The sequence below is a fragment of the Mandrillus leucophaeus genome, unplaced genomic scaffold (assembly GCF_000951045.1).
Source record: "Mandrillus leucophaeus isolate KB7577 unplaced genomic scaffold, Mleu.le_1.0 Scaffold7, whole genome shotgun sequence".
Lineage (NCBI taxonomy): Eukaryota > Metazoa > Chordata > Mammalia > Primates > Cercopithecidae > Mandrillus > Mandrillus leucophaeus.
In genome coordinates this window covers 1,886,963-1,912,370 of record NW_012107585.1, presented here as the reverse complement: position 1 = coordinate 1,912,370, position 25,408 = coordinate 1,886,963, and the positions used below count along the sequence as shown (strand labels likewise).

Below are 25,408 nucleotides of genomic sequence, written 5' to 3'. Positions count from 1 at the left end.
TTGCAGTGAGCCAAGATCACGCCACTGCACTCCAGCCTTGGCAACAGTGCAAGACTCTGTCTTGAAAAAAAAAAAATCAGGAAACTTAAAGCAGGTCAACCAAGATTATCTACTCCATGGCGGGGAGGGGGTGGGAAGAATAAAGAAAAAAAAAATCTGTAATCCTAGCACCTTTGGAGGTCAAGGCAGGAGGATCACTCAGTGAGCTGAGACCACCCTGGTGAACAGCGTGAGACACCATCTCTACCAAAAAAAAAAAAAAAATTAGCCACATGTGATGGTGTGTGCCTGTAGTCCTAGCTACTTGTGAGGCTGAGGCGGGAAGATTGCTTGAGTCCAGGAGTTCAAGGCTGCAGTGAGCTATTATTGTACCACTACCCTCCAGACTAGGTGACATAGTGAAATCTCATCTCTAAAAAACGAAAACAACAAAGCAAAACAAAAAAAAAATGAATACAATGAACAAAGCCTCAGAGGCCTTAGGATATGACCCAAGTGTACCAACAAACACCAAATGAAATTATCTCAGAGCAGAGTTTTTGGTGTACTATTGGAATCAGGTGGGTATTAATCCAAACTAGATTATTTTAAACTAAGGTGTTCACTGTAATTCCTAGGCAACAACTAAGAAAATAACTCTAAAAAACAGAGTAAAGAAATTAAAATGGCATACTAGACAGTTATCTATTTAACACAAAAGAAGGCAGTAATGAAGGGACAGAGGTATAAAAAAGACATAAGTCACACAGAAAGAGCCTAAAACTTACAAAGTAAAACTAGTGGGAATCTAGGAACTCAGTTTATCTCGTTCTCAAAATTTGACTTTCTATCTTAAGCAAACTACACCAAAAATAACCATTACAATATCTTATTCAACCAAAAGGGTATCAAAGCAATACTGACCAACCTAACACTGATGACACATTAAAGTTCTGGCCTCCTTAATTACGCTTCTGCTATATATGTGTGCACGCAAGCTCCATGTGTGACAAGCAGTCACATGGCCTCAGTCACTTTCCCTACAGGCATGGATGCTTCGCATGGAATTCACAGCATCAGAAGTTAGATCACGTGGCATTAAATAAGTGACAACGCTGTCATTTTTCTGAACCTAAGTGTCACACTCTAATGCTGAGGGTGTCATGCTGTCTCAGTCTCCAGTGGTTTAGAACCTGAAGAATCAAGAGGGGCCTTGGAGATCAATTCGGAGCATCTCCTCATTGCAAGAAGGCACCCCACTGCATCCCTGGCCAATGGGGCCCAGGCAATCCTGCAATGCTTCCAGTAGAGAGCTGACCTCCTGCATCAGTCTCATCTACCAACAGGCAGTCTGAATATTAGAAAGGGTTTCCTTCCACTGTCTAGAAAACTCATTCTACCTATGGCCCTGATTTTGCCCTTTTGAAGAAATCTATTTGCTCTTCCACCTAACAGTACCTCAAATAGCTGAAGACAGAGATCATATTTCCCCTGAGTAATTTATTCATTGCTCTAAATATTATCCATTTCCTTTCACTATTTTTCATACAGTTTCCATTCCGACACTTTCTCAATGCACCCTAAAACATTTGTACATCTAAAGTGTCCCTCTTCAAATGTGGTACTCAGGACTCAATAACACCTCAAATATGGGCTGTGCAGTGCCATGCACAGAAGGATCTTATCAGACACTGGTTTTCTGCTTTACTTGTAGCCATCAACATGGCTACTCAAATAATGGTTCACTAAAGCTTCTGCAGTTTCATTAAAGGGAAACGAAAAGGTATGAAGAATGTCACAAACACCCATGAACTCACTACCCTGCAGAAGAAAGAAAAGATTGCTAATCAGCTTAAAACTCCTGCGTATCTCTCACTGTTCACATTCTCTTCCCCGCAACAGTAACCTCAATTTGGTCCTCATGATTCTTCAGGGTCTTTTTAAACACAAACTGGGGAAAAAAAAAAAAAAAAAAAAAGCCCACCATCCTTCCACCACACTATTTTTTATACCTAAATTCTTAACTTTGTAAAGTTTCAATTCATTTTAATCCCCACCTCAATGTCTCCCCCACCCCCTGGCATTTTATCCTCCCCAAATAATCTGTGAATCCCAATTCTGTCATCCATTGCATTAGCCACTTATCCCATAAGTTATCTGCAAAATACGGTCTGTGGGCCTTTGCATCTTAATTATTAAAAAAAAAAAAAAAGATAACCAGGATGGTTCTAAAGACAGGGCTCTAGCTCTGTGGCAAACCACTGGAGCCCACCCCACAGGCTGACATGGATCCATTAGGCAGCCCACCCTGGGCATGGCCACAGCATCAGTTACAAATCCACTTAACCACACTGTCATCCCACACTTCTCCATCTTAGCCTTCAGGGCTCAGGAAAACAAACCTTCATCTGATCACAAGTGGTCAGGCAATAAAGAACGGGATAACGACTCAGCAATGCTGGAGCTCCAGTTTGACTAGACAGAACACCATGGTTTCATTTTTGGCATGTCTGGTCCACAGCTGAGCCTACCCATGACACCCAGATGCTGTCTGTCCATCTGTCTGTGCCAGAGTGAGTCTGAGCACTGGGCAATCATGAAGCACAGACAGGGATAGACCAATGTTAGCTGTGAGCGAGCCAGGCCACAACCTAAGTAGTTCCAGAGCAGAGTATGTCCCCTAACCGAGCCCTGGAATTCACGGTTAAATAAGGTGTAAGATAAGGGTAACATACGAGACCTTTACAGGTTCTCAAAAGCAGAACATGCTCAGGAAACACAGGGCGGCTTTACTCTGATCCTGGGCATACATACGCCTTTTTTGTAGAAACCATAACATTTTGTAAAAGTCATGAAATGTAACTACCAAACCAAAAAGACTCAGAGTAATTACGAGATCATATAAATGTAGTCATTCTTTAATTACATGGACCAAAAGCATGTTCAGTAGTACAACACCTCCAGGTGTTAATAAGTTCCTTAGAAAAGGATTCCATGGTCAAATGAGCTTAGGAAACACTGCTTGAAACAAAACGAAGCAGAATTCCTTGCTGCAGAACTTCTCGATGCTTTGAATAGTGGTGGCATGTGTTGCACATCTCTTAAGAAGGGGATACAGGTTGAGTATCCCTTATCCAAAATGCTTAAAACCAAGAGTATTTTGGATTTCAGATGTTTGCATTATTCTGACTGAGTTTCCCAAATCCCCAAATCCAAAAATCTGGAATGCTCCAATGAGCACTGGAAAAGTTTCTAATTTTGGACCATTTGGGATTTGGGATTTTTGGATTTGGGAGTTCAACCTGTATAAGAAGCTGCATTCCCTAAACTCATCTGGTTCCTGACCTCTTTTTGCAAGGAGTATCTCAAAAGCCCAGTGCTCTGCAGAAGTCCTTTAAAGAACACTGATTTGGGTTCGCGGCCAATCAGTAAAGATACATTTTGGGCACTAACCATGTACCGGGCATTCAGGCCCGCAGTTCTCATCGACTGCCCACCTCAAGCTATGAAACCAAAACCTTTGGCATGTGAGAGAGACCCCATGAGATGCACCCAGGCTGGGGCTACTTCTCCATGGCTGAGGAAGCTATGCGGAAATGCTGGGGTCCCTGCCCTTACACCCAGGTTAGATCACAAGACTGGCCCCAAATAGGGGAAGCAATCTTTTTAATTATGTGTTCAAAAATGAGCTACAGGCTGCGTTTTCTTGGATGGAGGCTCTGAATCATCTGTACTTTAGGAAAATCCAAAGTTAGTGCTCAATGATTACAAACTAGAAAATCTCAAACTAAACATTCTGTATGAGTTTTCATGAGAACCGTGCAAATCTCAGCCACTTTAAAATGGAAACTTTTCAATGAGACTTTCAGGAAGTCTCAAATATATCAGACCTTAAATACACTGGAAGCTGAAAGCGGCTTTTTATAACAGTTTCAAGGAAAATGCCAAATCATTTTAAATAACTTGACCTGAAATTTGTACAACGGGGTTACGGGATGAAAAACTGAGACCACAGAGTTGATGCTGTGGCGCATCACCCACATCACTCACCCCGGGTCACAGTGCTTCTTCTATAGAAAATCATATTCAACCTAAAGTTTAAGTCCCGGATAACAAATAAAAAATCTCTTTGAGGGACTTAGAAAAGGCAGAGGTGAGAATTACTTCCAAAAAGGGATCAGGATTGTATCCACAATTAGGTATTAAAAACAGAAATGTGTCAACAATTTCTTCAGCAAACTATAAAAGGAGAGTGCTTTTCTTTCTTCTTTTAAAGGAGAACAAAAATGACAGGTTTTAAAAATGTCTTTCAATTCTGAAGGAAAAAAAATAAACAAGAAAAAGACCCAGTTAAACTTCCACAAGCAAATGTGAAAGGGACCCACCAAAAGGAAAGCTTGTTAATTGTTTTGATTCCTTAAGTTGTATGAAATCTAGCAAGTTTACAAGCCTGGGTTTTCCAGAGGCCTAATGGTCTTTCTTTAATACACCAGAGTTGGAATGGCCTTGCTCAGTAAAGCCCCACTGAGTGAGCCTCAGCTGCAAGGACTTGCTAATAAAAGTGTCTCCAGCATTTTGCTTTATAGCACCACTGTGAATTGCAACATTAAAAAAAAAAAAAAAAAGCTGTTGGCTCAAAAATAAGCTTTATTAGCTCTGCCTGGATTAGGGTTACCAGTGAGGCTCACAGAGGGGAAGTCTCATTGTTCCCTTCACAGGTTCACACACCAAGTCTACTGTGGGAGGACACACCAGATACAGACGGCTTTCTATGCACTCACTATCTCCATTTCCTCTCTCTCCACTTGCTCCTGAGCCACTAGCTTTCACCCCCAACACACCACCGACTCTGGTCAAGGTCACCAGTGACCTCCAACTTGCAAAACCCAACGGTCATTTCTCAGTCCTCCTCTTGATGAACAGCAGCGCTTAACACTTTCTCCTCCTGGCAAACGTTTATCCCATGGTTCCAGGGAACAACACACCTGAGTTTTCTTCCTGCCTGGCAGGGAACTCCTTCCCGGTCCTCTGTGCTGGCCCTGCTCATGTCCACAGCCTCTAATCCTTGTGGGGTACCAGGGCTCCATCCCTGAACCCCTCCTCTATTTACACTCACTTCCTTAATATTCTCATTTGTCTCCTGGCCTTAAATACCATCAATGTGGCTGACAGCTTCCAAATTTCCATCTTCAGCCCAGAGCTCAACAAAGAGCTCATCCTCAGCCTCACAACCAATGAGGGATCTTCCCCCACACCCACACATGCTCCTTGCATGGTCTGCTCCTTGTCAGTAAACGGTGACCTCATTCCTTCAGTTGCTCAGGACAAACACCGTGGAGTCCTTGTTGACTCTCTTCCTTCTGTCCCCACATCCAGCCCATCTGCAATCCTGACTCTGTCCACTTCTGCTGGTACCATCCTGGCCCAAGCACCACATCCTCTTCTCTAGATTACTTCAGTGGCCTCCTAACTGGTCTCCCTGCTGCTGTCCTTGTCCCCCAACAACCGATTCTCCACACAGCAGCCCAAATGGTCCCTTTTAAAATGTAGGGCAGCTCTCGTCACCCCTCTGCTTAAAGCACTCCAAAGGCTTCCCATCTCATTTACAATAAAACTTCGAGTTCTTTTAACAGATTAAATGCTTCTCTCATCCTGAGCCCTCTCCTCCTCTTACTCCTTTCTGCTCACCACACCCCCGTATCAGTTTCCTATGGCTGTGCTAACAAACTTACAAACTTAGCTGCTTAAAACAACACAGATTTATTCTCTTATAGTTCTGGAGACCAGAAGTGTAAAAGCAAGGTGTGGGCAGGGCTGCATTCCTTCCAGAGGCTTCAGAAAGAAAATTATTTTCTTACCTTTTCCAGCTTCAAGCTACCTACATTCCTTGGCTTGTGGCCCCTTCCTCCACCTTCAAGGCCAGCAACACAGCATCTCCTCTCCTCCCTGACGTCCTGCCTCCCTCTTACAAGGAGACTTGTAATGCACTGGACCCACCTGGATAATCCAAGATAATCACCCCATCTCTAGATCCTTAACCTAATCATATCTGCAAAGAGCCTTTTATCATGAAGGGGTAACATACTCGTGGGATCCAGGCATTAGGATGTGAGCGTATTTGGGAGGGGGCCATTATTCAGCGTACCATAGCCACCCACTTGGACCTTCCTGCTGTTCCTCAAACACAGCAGGTGCACTCTGCCTCAGATGAGCTTCAGCTGCACCTGCCTCAAGTTCTTAGCCCTTGCTATTCCACTCTGCCAGAGATCTGCACAGTGTCCTTCACCCCTCCTTGAAGTCTTTGCTCAAAGCTCACCTTCTCTGCAAAGTCTTCCCTGGCCACTCAAAAGTGCAAGCCCCATATCACCTCTACTGTCTTGTACTTCTCCACAGCACTCACTGCCATCTGATAACTCTATTTAATCATGTCTTTATTGTATACAATGGAAGCTCTCTGAGAAGCAGGTTTTTTATGTTTTATTCTCAGCTGTCTTCACTATATAGAACAGTACCTCACACATACATAGTCAGCTCTATATAAATAACTGAATGAGATAAAAAGTCCAACTTTAAAAAAAAAAAATTAGATTGCTTTTATTCTCAAAGGTCACAGACCAGCTCAGCTCCTGGCATGTGTTGCCTTCCATAGGCTCTTTCTTATTCACATGTATTATTTTTGCTTTATACTTTTTTTTCTAGTAAACTTTTTAATTGTGGAAAAGTTCAAACACACAAGAGTAAAGTGAACAATATAAAGAACTCCAAAGTACCCATCACTTGGCTCAATTATCATTTGCCATTCTTGTTTCATCTAGCTCCCAATCTGTTTTTTAGAGTGATTTTGCCTTTCCCTAAATTTGTGCTTAAAGAAGGCAGGCACAACAATCACATGAATTAAAAGGAACTCCTGAGGGCACTTGGGTCTCCAGCATACAAGGAACCTTCCACATAACTTCCTGATAGAGAAGTCTGGTGGCAAGGGTGAAAGTAAAGAACTAAGGGAACCCTGCCAGCAACTACAGGTCTGCAGAATCACTTCTGCCAGGAAAATCAATTCAGCGTCACTTGCAATGGATTCCTGACTTACACAGACTTCATTAAGATTATAGATCTTTAGCTATAAGCGCCTGGATTTTAGTTTCTCCTACATGGACATAAAATCACATTTTCCTTGAAACTTGAAATACCATCATCTAATATACTGGTCTTTAGTTCTACAATTACTTATTTTTTTTTTTGCTGTCACCTACTTCTTGCTCACCAATATTATAAATTTCAAGTTTTTAACCTCTGTGGCTTCCCTCTTTTTCTTTATTGCTTTGTTTATGCACGTTTCTCTATCTTTTACTTGAAAAGCATGACATCATTACTTACGGGGCTGAATTCCTAAAATCACACATTAGGAAACACAAAGAACTAAAATATACATTAAAAAACTGAAAACAAAATTACAGAGCTGGAGAACAGATCAGTGGTTGCCAGGGGTTAGAGATGGAGCTGGGGGTGAAGGGGTCAGGGAAAGGACTTGAGGCCAGTGTCGCTGTCAAAGGCTGTGAAAGAGTAGCACAGGAGATTCTTGTGATGAATGTTCTACATGTTGACTGCAGTGGTCACGCAAATCTACATCCATGTAAAGTTCCATAGGTTCACAAATATGTGCATATAAAATAGCGATTTGTGGATTGTGCCAATGTCAGGTCCTGATTTTGCTACTGTTCTGTAGTGGGATATTACTAATGGAGGAGACTGGGGGTAGGGTACACGGGAACTCTCTGTACTATTTTTTGCAACTTCCTATGAATTTATAATAATTTTTAAACTTTAAAAAATGAATGTTGGTAAATACCTAAAAGCCATCACTCCTCAGAATTATTCATGTTGTAATATAACGGCAGACTTACTTTTCTCCTAAAAACCAACTTGTAATTTTGAAATCAACAACTGTGTCATTGTTATCCACTAAAAAATAGTCTCCTTTAAATGCCAGGAATCCTGTGGGCATGAAAAAAGATGAACATAAAATTATAAATAGCAAGATTGTAAACCTGTTCACTGAACTGTCCAACAAGTAACTTTGCTTACTAAAAGCTACACTGTTTTCAAGATGTTTCGGCCAGAAACACTCCCACAGAGATATTAAGTCCCTTGAGGGACAACTATTGAAAGGAAGGAGCTGGAGACCTCAGCATCAAAAGTACACAAGGATCACAAACTAATGTAGCGGGAGTTCAGTTTTCAAAACATAAAGCCCCAAAAGCAGAAAAAGAGGAGGGGATATGGAAAGAAGGCAAAGTCAAAGCAAAATCAGTCTCAGGCATGGTTTGTGGGATAATTAAATCTCAAAGGCCTCCCAGTAACAGAGTTTCTTACTGTTAGTCAGTTACCAATTTGGCATAAAGATCTAAGCAAACAGGTTTTCTCCAAGGGCATACATTTAGTTCATGGTGCCAGTTCCACATAACTGGCTCAATTTCACTAAAATCCCAAGGCACCTAGATTAAAAGAGAGATGGAGAGAGAGAAAAAATGCAAGCCTCTTTAAAATGAAATCATAAAGCAGCAGGACATTCCACAGAAGGACTTCCTCCCTGTTTCAAAATAAAAACACCCCAAGAAACAAATGAAAATGCTACTTATTTTAATTATTTTGTGGTTTTAATTTTAATGATTAATGAAACAAAGCCAATTCTACAAACTACTGGCCTTCTATTGTCATTCTCATGTAAGAGCTCCATAAAAATAATGACTTCACAGATCACAGCCAACTTAGTCACTGCATGCTAACAGGGTTCTGTTTAAGAATATTTTCTATTCTTATACATGTGCTCTAAAAACCGGGTTAACAACAACAAAAAAAAGAGCCAAATCCAACTGGCCATAGAGGGAAGAATTCTGGTGGACAATTGAACTACTGTGTTGCAAATTAAACTGTTCACACCTGCAGAATAATCTCACCAGCATAACCAATCTACCCTGTAATGCAGCCCCATTGTACCAAAAGGGGATCTCTTCTTCCACTAGATTCTATCTTTCTCTGATAAACTCTTTGGATGAGAAAACCAGCAGCAGATGTGAAAGCCACATGGCTCTCTACAAAGCAGGAGAGCAAAAAGCAATGTTAAAAGAAATGATTTCTTAAACAGCAGCTTGCTATCAAGAATGAAGATTTTATCATCTAATGCTGACTTTGTGTAAAGCAGCTAGCTATTAGACCCTGTTCCAAGACTTCGGCTAACAGCATCAGGCTGAAATCCAGGAATTGGCCTCATTTAGCTACACTCTTGTTTTCAACTCTTGGGAGCAGGGCCAATGTGTAAAGTTAGAATATAACAAATCAAATTTCCAAGGGGAAAGAAAACAATATAGGTACTCATGCTTAATGCAACTGATAGGCTCTGAGCACAGTTTACACTTCAGCACATTTTTTAAGTGAATTTTAGCCTTTAAATAATTTCCATCATTTCCTAAAGACACACATGCTGCATCAAAAAATATTTGCCAATGCCCCCACTTAAGCAATACTGCAACAATCAAGAATATTGAAAATTCTTTCAAATTCATATTCAAGTAGAAAAATGATTAAGCAAAATGCTTAATCATTAAAGAAAGAGTAGAACGGCTGGGCATGGTGGCTCACGCCTGTAATCCCAGCACTTCGGGAGGCCAAGACAGGTGGATCACAAGGTCAAGAGATGGAGACCATCCTGGCCAACATGCTGAAACCCTGTCTCCGCTAAAAATACAAAAATTAGCCGGGCGTGGTGGCGCACCTGTAGTCTCAGCTACTTGGGAGGCTGAGGCAGAAGAATCGCTTGAACCTGGGAGGCAGAGGTTGCAGTGAGCCGAGATCGCACCACTGCACTCCAGCCTGGCGACAGCGAGACCCTATCAAAGAAAAAGAAAGAGTAGAACACCATAAACTGTCTAAATGGTCCTGTATCATGTGTGATTTCACTGAACTGCCATGGAGGTAGCAAGCTCTAGAGTCTAAATTTGGCTACAGTTTTCACTACTCTCAAACCACCTTCATGTGCTGAACTTCATAGTCTTGGTGGTGCTTTGAATTTTATGTAGTTTTCCTACCAGTGAATTTTGCAAATCCTTTCTCCTGAAGCTGTAAACACCTGTGTAAAATGTGTTATAGAATCCAGGGATGAAAATGCTAACCACTAAACAAACTAATTTTCTGGCAGTTATGGAGAATGGATACTCCAGTGTCTCCTAGAGAATACAGTTGTCCATCAAAGGTCAAATGGTTAGCAATCATACACTCATTTAACTTATGAAAAAACAGAAATCTATAAACGTAATACAATGCATTAACAGAATGAAGGAGAAAAACGGTGTGATCATCTCAATTAGGTGCAGAAAAAGCATCTGAGAACATTCAAGATCCTTTCATGATAAAAACTCTTAATAAATGAGGTATAGAAGAAATGGACTTTAACACAATAAAGGTCACATGTGACAAAACCAAAGCTAACATCATACTCAGTGAAAAGCTAAAAGCTTTTCTTCAGGAATAAGACAAGGATGCACACTCTCACCACTTCCATTCGACATAGTTCTAGAAGTCCCAGTCACAGCGATTAGGCAACAGAAAGAAATAAAAGGCATCCCAGCAGAAAGGAGGAAGTTATTCTGTTCCTGTTTAGACAATCTAAACATAAACATACGAAACCCTAAATACCCCACCAAGAAACTAATAAACAAATTCAGTGATACTGCAGGGTACAAAATCAATATACAAAAATCAATAAGTTTGTATACACTAACAACAAGCTATCTGCAAAAGAAATCAAGAAAATAATCCCATTCACAATAGCCACACCAAAAATAAATACTTAGGAACAAATTCAACCAAGAAAGCTAAAGACCAATATGCTGAAAACTATAAAACACTAAGGAGAAAAGAGAAGATACAAATAAATAGAAAAATATTCCATGTTCATGGATTGGAAGATGATTATCCAAATGTCCACACTACTCAAAGTGAGTGAAATGCAATCTCTATCAAAATTCCAAAGACATTTTTCACAGATATAGAAAAAAACAATGATATAATTTGCATAAAAACACAAAACATTGCAAATAGCCAAAGCAATCCTGAGCAAAAAGAACAATGCTGGAGGCATCACAATACCTCATTTCAAAATATACTACAAAGCTATAGCAATATAAACAGCATGGCACTGGCATAAAAACAGATACATAGACCAGTAGAACAGAATTGACAGTCCAAAAATAAGCCTGTGCATTTACAGTCAACTGATTTTCAACGAAGGCACTAAGAACACACAATGGGGAAAAAAGTCTCTTCAATAAATGGTGTTGTGAAAACTGGATATCCACATACAGAAGAATGAAGTTAGATCCTCATCTCACACTATTATAAAGAAGTTAACTCTCACTTGAAGCCAGGAGTTTGAGACTAGCCTGGGCAACAAAGCAAGACCCTGTCCTTACAAAAAATTTAAAAGTTAGCTGGGCATGTTGGCGTGAGCCCATAGTCCCAGCTACTCTGGAGGTTCAGGTGGGAGAATCATGTGAGCCCAAAAGTTCGAGGCTACCGTGAGCTACAATCGCACCACTGCATGCCAGCCTGGGCAATAGAGTGAGACTCTGTCTCAATAAAAAATAAATAAATAAACTCAAAATGGATTAAAATCTTAAACATAAGAGTTGAAACTGTAAAACTATGAGAAAGAAACTTAGGGGAAAACTCCATGACACTGGTTATAGGTAATGATTTTTTGGATATGACCCCAAAAGAACAGGCAACAAAAACAGACAAATGGGATTACATCAAACTAAAAAGCTTTTGCACAGCAAAGGAAACAATCAACAGAGTACAGAGACAACCTACAAAATGAGAAAAAATATATCCAAACCATGTATCTGATAAGCAGTTAATATCCAAAATATTACATAAGGAACTCAAATAACTCAACAGAAAGAAGACAAAAAACCCAATTTAAAAATGAACAGGCCGGGCGCGGTGGCTCAAGCCTGTAATCCCAGCACTTTGGGAGGCCGAGGCGGGTGGATCACGAGGTCAGGAGATCGAGACTGTCCTGGCTAACATGGTGAAACCCCGTCTCTACTAAAAATACAAAAAACTAGCCGGGCGTGGTGGCGGACGCCTGTAGTCTCAGCTACTTGGGAGGCTGAGACGGGAGAATGGCGTGAACCCGGGAGGCGGAGCTTGCAGTGAGCCGAGATCACCCCACTGCACTCCAGCCTGGGAGCACAGCGAGACTCCGTCTCAAAAAAAAAAAAAAAAAAAAATGAACAAAGGACCTGAATAGACATTTCTCAAAAGACGACATACAAACGGCCAATAGGTATATTTAAAAATGCTCAACAGTACTAATCATCAGAGAAATGCAAATTAAAACTACACCTGTCAGAATGGCTATTACCAAAAAGACAAAACAAGTGCTGGCAAAGACATGGAGAGAAGGGAACCCTTGCACACTGTTAGTGGGAATGGAAATTAGCACAGCCATTAAGGAAATAGAGGTTCCTTAGAATATTAAAAATAAAACTACCATATGATTCAGCAATTCTGGTTGCTGGGTATACATCCAAAGAAGTGAAATCAGTATGTCAAAGTGATCTCTGTACTCCCAGACTCACTGCAGCATTATTCACAACAGCCAAGATACAGAATCAACAGATAAATGACAGATAATGTGTATGTATACACAATGGAATACTGTTCAGCCTTTAAAAAAAAAAAAAGAAGGAAATCATGTCATTTACAACAACATGGTAGGTGAACCTAGAGGGCATTATGTTAAGTGAAATAAGCCAGCCACAGAAAGACAAATATTGCATGATCTCACTTAAACGCAGAATCTAAAAAAGCTAAGCTCATAGAAGTAGAGAGTAGAATGGTGGTTACCAGTGGCTGGCGGGGCAGGATGGGACACTGGAAAGATGTCAAAGGATACAAAATTTCAGTTAGATGGGAGAAATAAGTTCAGAGCTCTACTGTACAGTATAGTGACTTTAGTTAATGATGTATACTTGAAAATCACTAAGAGAATAGATTTTAAGTGTTCTCACCACAGAAAATAAGTATGTGAGGTAATACATGTTAGTTACCTCAACTGAGCCATTCCACAATGCATAGATATTTCAAAAATCATGTTATACCTGATAAATATATATAACTTTATTTGTCCATTTAAAAAAATAAAACAAAATTTTTAAAAAAGAAAAATCAGGCCAGGCGCAGTGGCTCATGCCTATAATCCCAGCACTTTGGGAGGCTGAGGTGGGTGGATTACTTGGGGTCAGGAGTTTGAGACCAGCCTGGCTAATATGACAAAAATCCTGACTCTACTAAAAATACAAAATTAGCTGCGTGTGGTGGCATGCACCTGTAATCCCAGCGACTCGGGTGGCTGAGGCAAGAGAATAGCTTGAACCCAGGAGGCAGAGGTTGCAGGAAGACAAGATCATGCCACTGCACTCCAGCCTGGGTGACAGAGCAAGACTCTGCCTCAAAAAAAGAAAAGAAAAATCAATCACACACTCTTGGCCAAAAAGACGAGAACAAGAGAACAATTTTAATGGCATAAACCTTTGCCTCTTTCAAAGTGTGGCCAAAGCCACACTGGCATCCCCTGCTTAGAAAGTAGACTCAATGGGGCCGGCAGTGGTTCCTGCCTATAATCCCAGCACTTTGAGAGGCCAAGGCAGCAGATCACCTGAGATCAGGAGTTTGAAATCAGCCTGGCCAGTGAAACCCCATCTCTACTAAAAATACAAAAATCAGCTGGGCATGGCAGCACGTGCCTGTAGTCCCAGCTACTCGGAAGGCTGAGGCAGGAAAACTGCTTAGGCCCGGGAGGCAGAGGTTGCAGGGAGCCAAGATCGTCCCACTGCACTCCAGCCTGGGCAATAGAGCAAAACTCTGTCTCAAAAAAAAAAAAGAAAGTAGACTATCAGGCCCCACCACCAGATCTCCTGAATCTGAATCTGCATTTTATCAAGATTCCCCCATGATTCCTAAACACAATGCAGTTTGGCCTAAACGATATCTCCCACCATTCCACTCCACAGGCATACGCCCCAGAGTAAGCGTGAGACGGGTGACACTGATTTGCAATTCCCTTGGTGGGTCTCAGTTCTCACCCGCCTTGCACCTCACTGAGTGAGTTACTAACGTTTAAAGGGTACTTTGGACTATACACCTAAGACATGACTTCACCTAAAACATGTTCTGTCCCCGGGCTGACCCCTCAGCTACCAACCTAACAACTGGCTCAATTTAACCAAGGGCTCACATCTTTGCATTAAAAACTGTGGGTACATTAATAGCACAGACAAGCTCAATAAAGGCTGAGCACCAAGTTGTCGGCCACCAGCACACTGCCACAGGTCAGCCATAACTCAGACTCAGGGAGAAAAGCGCTCTTGGGCCACAGAAAGACACACACCGAGTGGTGATGTGGAACATAATCCTTTAAGGTCAAGGTGGCTTTCCTTCAAGTAAACTTGCCATCCAAGTCATTAATTCTGCAAAGTTTATAATTCTGTGAGTAAATTTCTATTACCTAGGAGAGTCCTATACTTTAATCACACATTTAGGAAAATCTTGAACATCTGTTGGCGACAGCTTACCTGCGCACATCTTCCTAGTTCTTTCCTGTCCAGATACTGAAATATATTGATTGCCAATTCATAAGGCAGTTGGATATCAAAGAAAGGCACATCATTCATTTCATTCTGAGGGAAAAAAAAAAAGGAAGTAAGTTTACAATTCTTAGATATGGTAATAACTCAAATTTACAGGCCCTTTAAATGACCAGAGATATTCTTAGGTGGTAATAAGATAGATGAGGCTATTTCCCAGGAGGGAGGCATCCGTACTGTTTCACGAGGCAGTCATGGAACTATTTCAGAACCGGCCAGCCATCCTCCATTCTCTGAGCCCTCTACGCCTCCACTCCTCATATTCACTTAGGAAACCCATGTGACCATTTCCCATGGTGCTTCACAAAGCAGCAGGGGTGCTATCTTCCAGCCTGGTGTATGGCACAGGAATCAGTGCCAAGGTCTGTGGAAAGCCTCCTGACCTCTAAGGAAAGGTGAGCAGCAGGCGGCCAAGAAAGTGAGCCTTGAAATCAGGGAGGCCACCCCTCCTCCCAGGACAACCACTCCTCCCAACTAGGAAGGGAGTGAGCACACACAGCTAGAGAAAAGCTGCTTTAGGTCACTAAGGGGTTTTCACTGGGAAAAGAATAGGGCTATAAACATGAGCAAAAAGTAAACAAGCAGACACTGCTCTTGATGGAGGTGAACGCCACCTCTCCTTGGCCACTGGAGAAGTGCAAGGTTTCCTAATGCTCTCAGGGGCTTACATTGGTTAACCTGAGCGGGCCAGTGCAAACAAAGCAGTTCTTCTTCGGTGTCATTTATTAATGCAAAGAAATCAGAGCTCGACTGCCTTTGGATAAGCAATTAGAGATGAGGTAACGGGCTTTATTTGAGAGATAAGGCTGTCATGACGATCCTGGTAGCACAAAGCAATATGAGTGTAAAACAGAAAAAAAGCCAAGCGTACGTATGTACCCCTCTGCCTGTTCCCAATCCACCTGCCAAAGCTCACTTTGGTATGGGCTTCTGCAAAGCTAGGAAAAGCTGCACTCTGTGTCCCAATAGCATTCGCTTAATAAAATCCATTTTTAATAAGCTTTGGCTGACATCAGTGACTTACTGCTTACAAGTGAATTGTTAATTCACCAGTCAAATGCAGAGGTCTTACATATTGCAAGGCTGCTGTCTCAAAGCAAACAAACAAAAAATCACCTGAGTTTTTTTTAAGGGAGTCTAAGCACTGATTTAGACCCTACCAAGACTTAGGGTAAAGATTTTTCTGGAATGAAGTTTCTGTTCATCTAGGAATCTCGGGGCTAAAAGACAGCCCAGAGCATAAAGAGGAAATGCAGTATTTAACTGCAAAAATAGCGCAAAGGATGAAGGCCAAAAGGGATCTCTGGAGGAAAAAAAGAGTAAGAGTTGACAGCTCTCTGTGGGCAAAGAGAAGGAACAGAATGTTAAATCAAGAGAGAAATTTTGGCCATACAGAAAAGAAAAAAAAAAAAGGGAAAACAAATCTGCAAGTGTAATTAGAAGGCTCAGGGGTGCTTGCCTAAAAAAATAATGGAAAGTCATTGGTTTAATGTCAGGCTCCGTCCCCTCCCACAACTAACTGGCTTTACTCATCAAGAAAAGGAGGCATCACTTTCTCTCTCGGCCCAGATACAACTTGAGACTCCTCAAATCAACACTGGAGGGAGTCACTGCTTGCCAAGGAAAGCTACACTCGAGATGAAACTTTCATTTGTAATCATGGTCTTCCTCCTGCTTTCTTTTTTGGATTATTTTGACCTTGTGGAGAGGCCTTCTTTACCTACTTGGTAAAGAAACAAGAGAAAAATGTTCCTTATCCTCCTACAACCCGAACAAAGGCAAGGAAAAGCCTGCGTTCATTGAAACTGAAGTCTCATTTAGCCTTTCACTGTTAGAGACTTGCCAGGCATCGCTTTCTTCAATTGGTCCCATTTAAGACTCAGTAGGAACTGGTTTCTGGACTTGACACTACTCTGACGAGACAAAGGACACCATTACCTTTGTTTTTAGCTATTCTGGTACAGAAAAGTCACACCTCTGGTAACAGGAGCCTTCCATCTTTTGCCTACTCCGTTAGCCTAGCCTCTATCCTCATCACGGAAGATAATGCCTGTATCTTGGCATCATCCTAGCCCTGCCACCAGCATCCTTGATTCCAACCAGCATAATCTCTGGAATGCAACCCAGCATGGAGGTTCAGAGCAGAGATTCAAACTGATACATGTGTTCGCTCACCTTACCAACAAGCAACCGGGTTAAATGCATCTGTGCTTTCTCATCTGTAAAATAGGTAAAAGCACTCTATGAAACAGGTATGCTATTAAGAATAAAAATGAGACCCCATGCTGGTCTCACTGTTAATGCATGCATTATGATGGTTCTTGATCATTTACAAGTTCCGAAGGGCAACCACTGTTTCAAAGCATTGAACTGTAATTTTGTAAATGATGTTACACAGCCAAACTTAAAAAAAATCACTGTGCTCTCAGAATTATTATCTAAACTCCAAAAGAGATAAAAGTTCCAGACTTTCATGTAGATGACCTTCCGTGTGGCTAACCACTGGAAAATGGTAGGGAAAAAAAAGAAAGCAATACACTAAAGGAAGGTCCACATCTCAAGAAATATGTAGACCCCCCCCGCAAGGTGAGGAGACCAAATGCTCAAGTTTCATGCTGCACACTTAAAGAATAATTCTGGCATGACATTCTATTAATGGTCCCTATCATCCATACTGCAGTGGGTCACTCAGATCCCGCTTCGGTCCCACTCATTCCCCTAGATGAAAATGTTGCCTGCTGTTGACTGACAGCTGAGTCCCTTCACAGGCACTGGTCAAACAAGCTGCCTCACCCAAGTTGCATCCCCTCCCATCTCCGCTAAGGCAGCCTGTATCCAATGACTAGTCCATGGCTGGGTACAAAGGCCTGGCCCCCTTGCTCAGTTCAGGATCTCTCCGAAAGGAAAATCCACTAAAGCACCTACATGCAAATCTCCATTTCAGAAACTATTTTTTGAAAAGTTCAATCTTTTTTTTTTTTTTTTACCAAAGCGATAGACACGACCCATGATAGTCCTGTGTTCAACATATTCCCAAGGGTTCTTACGCACACCTCCAGAGACATTAATCTAGGTAAGCTACTTCCTCTCCCCTCCTTGAGGAGGATACCAGAATGCAGATAAATGACTGACATCACTCCACCAGCCAACCAACAAACCAGAGTAAATTCAAGGTTTAGTAACTGATTCATCAACTTCAGTTCGTTATTATTGGAAATATCATTTGGGAAACACCTTACAAGAGACAGAGTTGTGAGCATATCTGGCCCTGTGGTTGAAAACACACCTCTTTTATAAGTGTGCATGATGTGACAAGGATGTGAAGCCACATCCTGGACAACAAAAGCTGTGGTCTAGTAACCACGTAAATCCTACTACTGTCGCGGCGGCAGAATGTCTTAGGCACTCTGATTGGTTACTTCCCACAGTTCATAAATGTAGGTCAAAAACACTACTTGCTACTAGTGTGCAGAGAAATACCTTGTCATCTGAAAGATACTATCAGCCAGAGGTTGGTTAACGGATATAAAAGTGCAGCTAGACAGGAGGAGAGTTCTGGTTCTCTGTAGCACTACAGGTTGACTATAATTCACAACAATTTATTGTATATTTTCAAATAGCTAGAAGAGCAGATTTTGAATGTTTACAATGCAAATAATAAATGTTTTAGGTGATGGATATGTTAATTACCCTGATTTGGTCAATATACATTGTATACATGTATCACACTGTGCCCCATAAATATGTACAATTATAATGTGTCAATTAAAAATTAAAAAAATAAAAGATGCTATCAGTCTTCCACCTAGACTACTGCAAAGCACATAGCCATCCAAAAAGTTATGGGCCATATTAACCCAACTCTACACTGAATTAAAAACATGAAAATGGACAACTTGGCATTTCAGAAACAAAGAAGAAGGAAGGAAAAGGAATTAAAGACATTGGAAATATTAAAATAGGGAAATCTGGTCAAACTATACAAATATCAACATGGCTACAATATCTGGAGAAAATAATTTTGCAGTAGTTGAATAGCTCCCAGCAATTCCTGAGAATGGCCAAATTTATTCTATAGGAGACCAATAAATTCAAAATATTAGTATTCCTTCAATGTTCAGGAAAAGAACCTGTCTGATAACATACAACCTTGTTTTTTAATTATTTGACAATGTCCCAGATATCGACTCTCTACCACTATTGGGGACTTTTGTCCTGTATTACACATCAAAATCACCTGTGGAACTAAAAAAAAAAAAAAAATGCCAAGGGCCCTACCCAGACCTACTGCCCCGAATTTCCAGATTTAGGGCTCAAGCACCGATTTTTCTTTTGAGATGGAGTCTTGCTCTGTCGCCCAGTCTGGAGTGCAGTGGCACGATCCTGGCTCAATGAAACCTCTGCCTCCCAGGTTCAAGTGATTCTCATGCCTCAGCCTCCCAAGTAGCTGAGATTACAGGCACACATCATCACACCTAGCTAATTTTTGTATTTTTTAGTAGAAACAGGGTTTTGTCATGTTGGCCAGGCTGGTCTTGAACTCTCAGCCTCCACCTGCCTTGGCCTCCCAGAGTGCTGGGATTACAGGCGTGAATCACCGTACCCAGCTTAAGCATCTCTTTCTCAGGTGATCGTCATGCACACTAAAAGTTGAGAACACAACCCTACATCATAGGCAGATATAAAAATCTATCCATCCCCTCTCTCCTAGTCAAGGAACACACACACACACACACACTCACACACACACAAATGGGTCATATTACTTGGTTAATTTAAAGTCAGTGAATACTAGATTTTCCCAAAGTCTACTGGACTTACTCCAAAAACACTGAGAGAAATTGCAAAGAGATCCATCCCCAGGGAGGCTGATTTGTATTCCTATGTGCTAATGTAAGACTAATTCTGTAAATGGATTGGTTTTGTGCCTTACTGTTAGAAATTTAATCTGTCTTCTCTTGTTTAATAGAAGAAGGGATAATTACTAAAAGCCAAAGCAGTTAAAAAGTGAAGAAACTGACTTAAGGTTTTTGTTCTCAATGTACATCTCCAGGGCAAAAAGAACATGAAAGATATCTCTGGGTGGTGGTTTAAGAAACTGAGAAAAGCACCTTGAGTTCAAAGAAGAGATTTGTAATAACATTTTTACTAAATCTATGACTGAAAGGAGACTGTTTTCTACAGGCGTTTATCTCAACTTTCCACATACTGCAAAAGCTGAGCGGAGTAGACCCACACAATCTCAATCAGAAGAAACAGATGAGTTTCAGTTTCACCTGTGTCTTCTTTGAGACGGAAAAAGCTGGTTGGCTGGTGGGGGCGGCGGGGAGGGGAAGGTCTGAAAGGCAGTCAAGATAAACAAGCATCCATGTATAATCCACAATTTGTCTCAAAATATATATTCTTATATACAAAAAGAAAAAAAGTCAGAAATAGACCAGGCACAGTGGCTCACATCTGTAATCCCAATACTGGGTGACTGAGATGGACAGCTCATTAGGGGCCAGGAGTTCAAGACCAGCCCAGGTAACATAGTGAGACATCGTCTCTAGAAAAAATAGAAATAAATTAGCCAGGTGTGGTGGCGTGCACCTGTAGTCCCAGCTACTTAGGAGGCTGAGGTGGGAGGATGGCTTGAGTTTGGGAGGTCAAGGCTACCGAGCCATGATCACACCACTGCACTCCAGCCTAGGCAAAAGAGAGAAATCCTGTCTCCAAAAAAAAAAAAAAAAAAAAGAATGTCAGAAATACACCAAAATGTTAACAATGGTAGCCTCTAAGCAATGATATCAGTAAAGATTTTTATTTTGTTCTATTCTTCTTAATTTCCTAAATATTTCTACAGTGAGCACATGATATTTTCACAGATGCAGAAAAGCAACACATTTTTTTTTTTTTTTGAGATGGAGTCTCGCTCTGTCGCCCAGGCTGGAGTGCAGTGGCTGGATCTCAACTCACTGCAAGCTCCGCCACCCGGGTTTATGCCATTCCCCTGCCTCAGCCTCCTGAGTAGCTGGTACTACAGGCGCCCGCCACCTCGCCCCGCTAGTTTTTTGTTTTGTCTTTTTTTTGTATTTTTCAGTAGAGACAGGGTTTCACCGTGTTAGCCAGGATGGTCTCGATCTCCTGACCTCGTGATCCGCCCATCTCAGCCTCCCAAAGTGTTGGGATTACAGGCTTGAACCGCCACGCCCGGCCCACATTTTTCAAGTAAGGTAACTTATGTTCAAAATACTATCTAAATTCAGGGCCACACCAGGTGCTAGGGTGAGCGAGGTGCTGTTAGCAAGTATATAAGAAATAGTCTACACTCAAAGGGCTAAAATCTTTTATAGAGGTAAGTCATTGTCATGTAAAATGAAATAAATACAGGAGACTACAACAGGCAATATAGATCGTCCCCTAAGGCACTCCAAAGTTCATTAGTAAGCCAACTCTATAGAAGTTGGAAATCATTTCTCCAAACTATGCTATAAAGAGCGGCTAAGCTCCCAAGCAGTCCACAAAAAAACAATTTATCTCTTAACGTTTAACCTAATCCCCGTGCCTAGCTATGAGGAAGAGCAAAAGGGATTCAATAAATAGTTGTTGATCGTATGTGCGGGTGATATAAGTGAACTGTAATACTACAGAATCTAACTAGCTCAGTGCCTTGCACACAGTAGATGCACAATAAATGTCCACGGAATTTGATTTATCCTTTTTTTATGAGAATAGGCTTTCCAGCTTCAAGACACATTCTCACTCCCCTGGGGACTCCAGCAAGGAAAGAAGGTAGAAGACGCTAACCTAAAGAAGGGCAAGTGCTGGGGGAAATCCCAGGAGGCTGGCTGTGGTGGTGAAGGAGGGTGGTGTGAAGCAAAATGGGCTGGGCCTCTGCTTTGAGCCCCCTTTTAATCCAAACGGGGATCTGAGCTTTAGGACATGACAAGGAGAGAAGACAGGAAGAGGAGAAGTTTCAGGTCCCAGAGGGGTACCACAGTGGGTGTGGTTTTGTGAAAAGAGTAAAGATGTTCACATACAGGGGGCTCAAACACTGCAGGCACATTCCCACCATCAGGACTGGCTATAGAATTTGTGGGGCCCGTTGGTCAAAAATGATTAAGATCATTGAAAATGATCAAGGCAACAGAGCATTCAACTAAGTGTGGGTCCCAGCCACCATAGAACCTTTGCACTTGCCCGTCTTGGCCTAGAATCCCCTCCCCCAGATCTCTGTATGTTCAGTCCTCCCCTCCTGTAGGTTCTCCATGAAACGTGACCTTCCCAGAAAGACCCTGTTGGACAGCACTATTTAAAAGTACAGCCCCTCCCCTGGCAGATACACTCTATCCGTCTGCTTATTTTTTCTCCAGAACATTTATTACTGACAATTATTTGTCCATTGTCTAACTCCCTCTTCTCCAGCATGTAAGTTATACAAGGGCACAGGTTTTTTTCCTTCTTGTTCGATGCCATATTCTCAGTGCCTGGAACAGTGGCTGGTCCTAAGAAGACACTTAATAAATATTTATGGGATTAATGAATGAAACCCGAGCTGCTTCAAGCAGCAGACCCTTCCAACAAGGACCAGATGTAAGTCACAAGTTGTTCTAGTATACACAGGCATCATTTCAAAAGGTTCGTAAGTAGAGGCCTGCTAATTCGTGAATAACATGAAAAAATGAACGGCACTGAGGATAAGAACTTTTTAGTTGGGGGAAAGGGAGAAATTTGGATTGGAGAAATCAGGGAAGAATTAACACAGGAGACAGAACTCAAGCTGAGCTTTAAAAGGTAGGCAAAGAACAGGAAAGAGGAAAGGAAGTTATTCCAGGTAAGTCAATTCATGAGTACACATTTGGTTTGGTTTGCTGTCTCACAGAATGTTAGCCAGAAGAAAAGTGTTCACATTAGGGAGCTTCCTTATTTGTGTTTAACTTAAAAACAGAAGAAGGTTAAGCCATTAAATCTATCTTGTTGGCAACACAGATGCAGGATCTGACAGGTTAAATATTGACATAGTGAGTGCTAAATATTGGCCAGCAGTATTAAAACTTTCAGCAGACTTAAAACTCCATATCTTAACCTGGAAGGATGCTTTGAATGTTCAAGGGTTCTAACAACAATAGAGCCTTTATAAAGTTGCTGTCATAAGCAGTGATTTTGCCCACATTATTTCAACTCAACAAATGTAGATAGGGCCCCTACTGTACTAGTACGGCAGGTGGAGGTAGAATAGTAAGGCAACAGATCTGCCCTCCAGGGATTCACAAGAGGCGGAAGTTAAGGGCTCATCGGTGATAAGTTTCAGCAAAGAGGAAGTAAAATAGCATAGCAAACTCAGTACTGATGAAAATGGCACCAGCTTACATTTATTGGGCCCTTACGGTACTCCAGGTTTGGTGCTAAGTTCCACGCCTATTTCATGACCTCTTCACAAGATAGGTACTAAAGGGCACCTTTAAAATTAGAGGTGCCCCAAAGGTTGTAGCTCCTCATAGAGAACCTAGTAGTACCTAATGTGGTGATTCTGAAGGGATCAGAAGAGACCAGGGACGTGAATTCCAGGAAGACAGGGAAGGCCTTTTCCAACAACATGAAACAGATTCGGATGTGCCCTCCAGATCCTCCAGCATGCAGGTCCCGTCTATTTTTAGAATACAACAAACCCTTGAATAACATGGGTTTGAACTGCTTGGGTCCACTTGTATGCAGGTGTTTTCCATAAACGTTGCATCGAATGTGCCTGCCTCTCCTTGCACCTCTGCCACCGAGACAGCAAGACCAATCCCACCATCGCAGCAGCAGCAGCAGCAGCAGCAGCCTACCCAGCGTGAAGGCAATGAGAATGACGGCCTTTGTGATGAGCCACTTCCACTTAATGAATACATACATTTTCTCTTATAATTTTATTAATGACACTTTCTCCTCAAGCTTACTTTATTGTAAGGCTACAGTATGTAACACACATAAAATACAAAATATGCGTTATCTGACTGTTATCTCTAAGGCTTCTGGTCAACAGTAGTTAAGTTCTGGGAGAGTCAAAAGTTACATGCAGATTTTTTACTGCAAGGAGGTCAGTTTCCCTAACCCCCCTGTTGTTCAAAGGTCAACTGTACTTGATTTACTTCTTTACTATTTTTGGCATCAATGCCTATACCTCTAAGGTGTTACAAATGGAAAGCCTTGAGAATCAGGACCTTAAAGCAAAGGAGGCTGTACAGTAGAGTATAATGTCTGAAACTTGCCTGATCATGCCAGTCATCCGATTTCAGGACCCCTTCCCTGGTGAGGGAATTAGCAGGTCTGGGGAGGGTCCAGAACTTTATTATAACAAAGCCTGAAGGGATTCTTACGCAAACTCAAGTGCACGTGGTGAAACTTGGAATTGAAAAGACCTGGATCCAAATTCAATCCCCAGAATCTATCAGCTGGGGTAACGCTGGGCAAGTTACAGAGAATCTCTGAGTTTCTTCATTTGTAAAAGAAGAGTTAAAATCTACCTCACAGGATTGTTACATTCGAATTAGGGCAGAGCACAGGACTAAACACTTGGTAAAAACTCAAATAGGAGCTATTAATACTATTTGAGTAAACTACACATTACATGAAATAAGCCGTTATTTCTTGAAACAGTTTGCCACTTAAAGAATTATTCTCGGCCAGGCGCGGTGGCTCATGCCTGTAATCCCAGCACTTTGGGAAGCCGAGGCAGGCGGATCACGAGGTCAAGTGATCGAGACCATCCTGGCTAACACAGTGAAACCCCGTCTCTACTAAAAATACAAAAAGAAATTAGCCGGGAGTGGTGGCGGGCGCCTGTAGTCCCAGCTACTGGGGAGGCTGAGGCAGGAGAATGGGGTGAACCTGGGAGACGGAGCTTGCAGTAAGCCGAGATCGCGCCACTGCACTCCAGCCTGGGCGACAGAGCAAGACTCAGTCTCAAAAAAAAAAAAAAAAAAAAACAGAAAAAAAAAAAGTGGGTTCCCAACTGGAAAGCTGTAGGAACTTCCTTTGGGCCTAATTTAAATCAAACCATTAGAACCTGGTGCCTTGTCCGCTTAACCTGTGAGCCACGGATGCATTTCAGCTGTTCTTGATTTTCCCAACTTTTTGAAGGTGGTTATTTTTAACGGACAGAGGGTCCCCAGCTTCCTCCAGATTCTCCAAGGGATCCATGCCCCACAAAAAGATAAACTCTATCCTAATTAAAGTGCCCAAGAGATTCTTCCTCCTCTTCCTCCTTTTTTTCTGAGTTAATTTTTTTGCACGGTTACAAAAATTAAATAGTGCAAACAGTATACAAAGAAAAGGCAAGATTCCTTCCTATCCATTACCTGGGTCCTCCTTTTCAAAGGCAACCTTTGTTCAAAGTTTAGGTAGCCTTCAAGAGCAGGTTTCTCAACCCCACACTTACTGACATTTTGGCCTGGATAATTTTTTGTGCGTGCTGTCCTGTTCATTGTAGGATGTTCACGAGCATCTCTGGCCTCTAACCACTAGATGCTCAGTAACATGCACACAAACACACCCCAATGAGGCACCCAAAAATGTCTGCAGACACTGACACATCTGGGGGAACAAAATCGCCCTGGTTGAGAAGCGCAGCTTCCAGAAAGACCCTATGCACGCACAAACATCGGTGTTTGTGCGTCTACTCATTTTCTCGGGCAACTGATGGCACAGAGTTACTCTCCAAATCACTGCAGGGGTTTGTCCTGGGGGCGGGGGCCGGCGCA

At 41.9% G+C, this 25,408-nt stretch overlaps 1 protein-coding gene across 1 annotated transcript in view; it reads right to left on the bottom strand.

Moving 5' to 3' along the window:
• The window catches only part of FBXW8 (F-box and WD repeat domain containing 8), a 119,367-nt gene that overhangs the window by 88,559 nt on the left and 5,400 nt on the right, over positions 1 to 25,408 (bottom strand). The window contains exons 2-3 of the mRNA XM_011964541.1: positions 23,918 to 23,954; positions 14,613 to 14,717 (exon numbers count right to left, since the gene is read on the bottom strand). Coding sequence (XP_011819931.1) covers positions 14,613 to 14,717; positions 23,918 to 23,954 — 142 coding nt within the window. The remainder of the gene's footprint in view (positions 1 to 14,612; positions 14,718 to 23,917; positions 23,955 to 25,408) is intronic.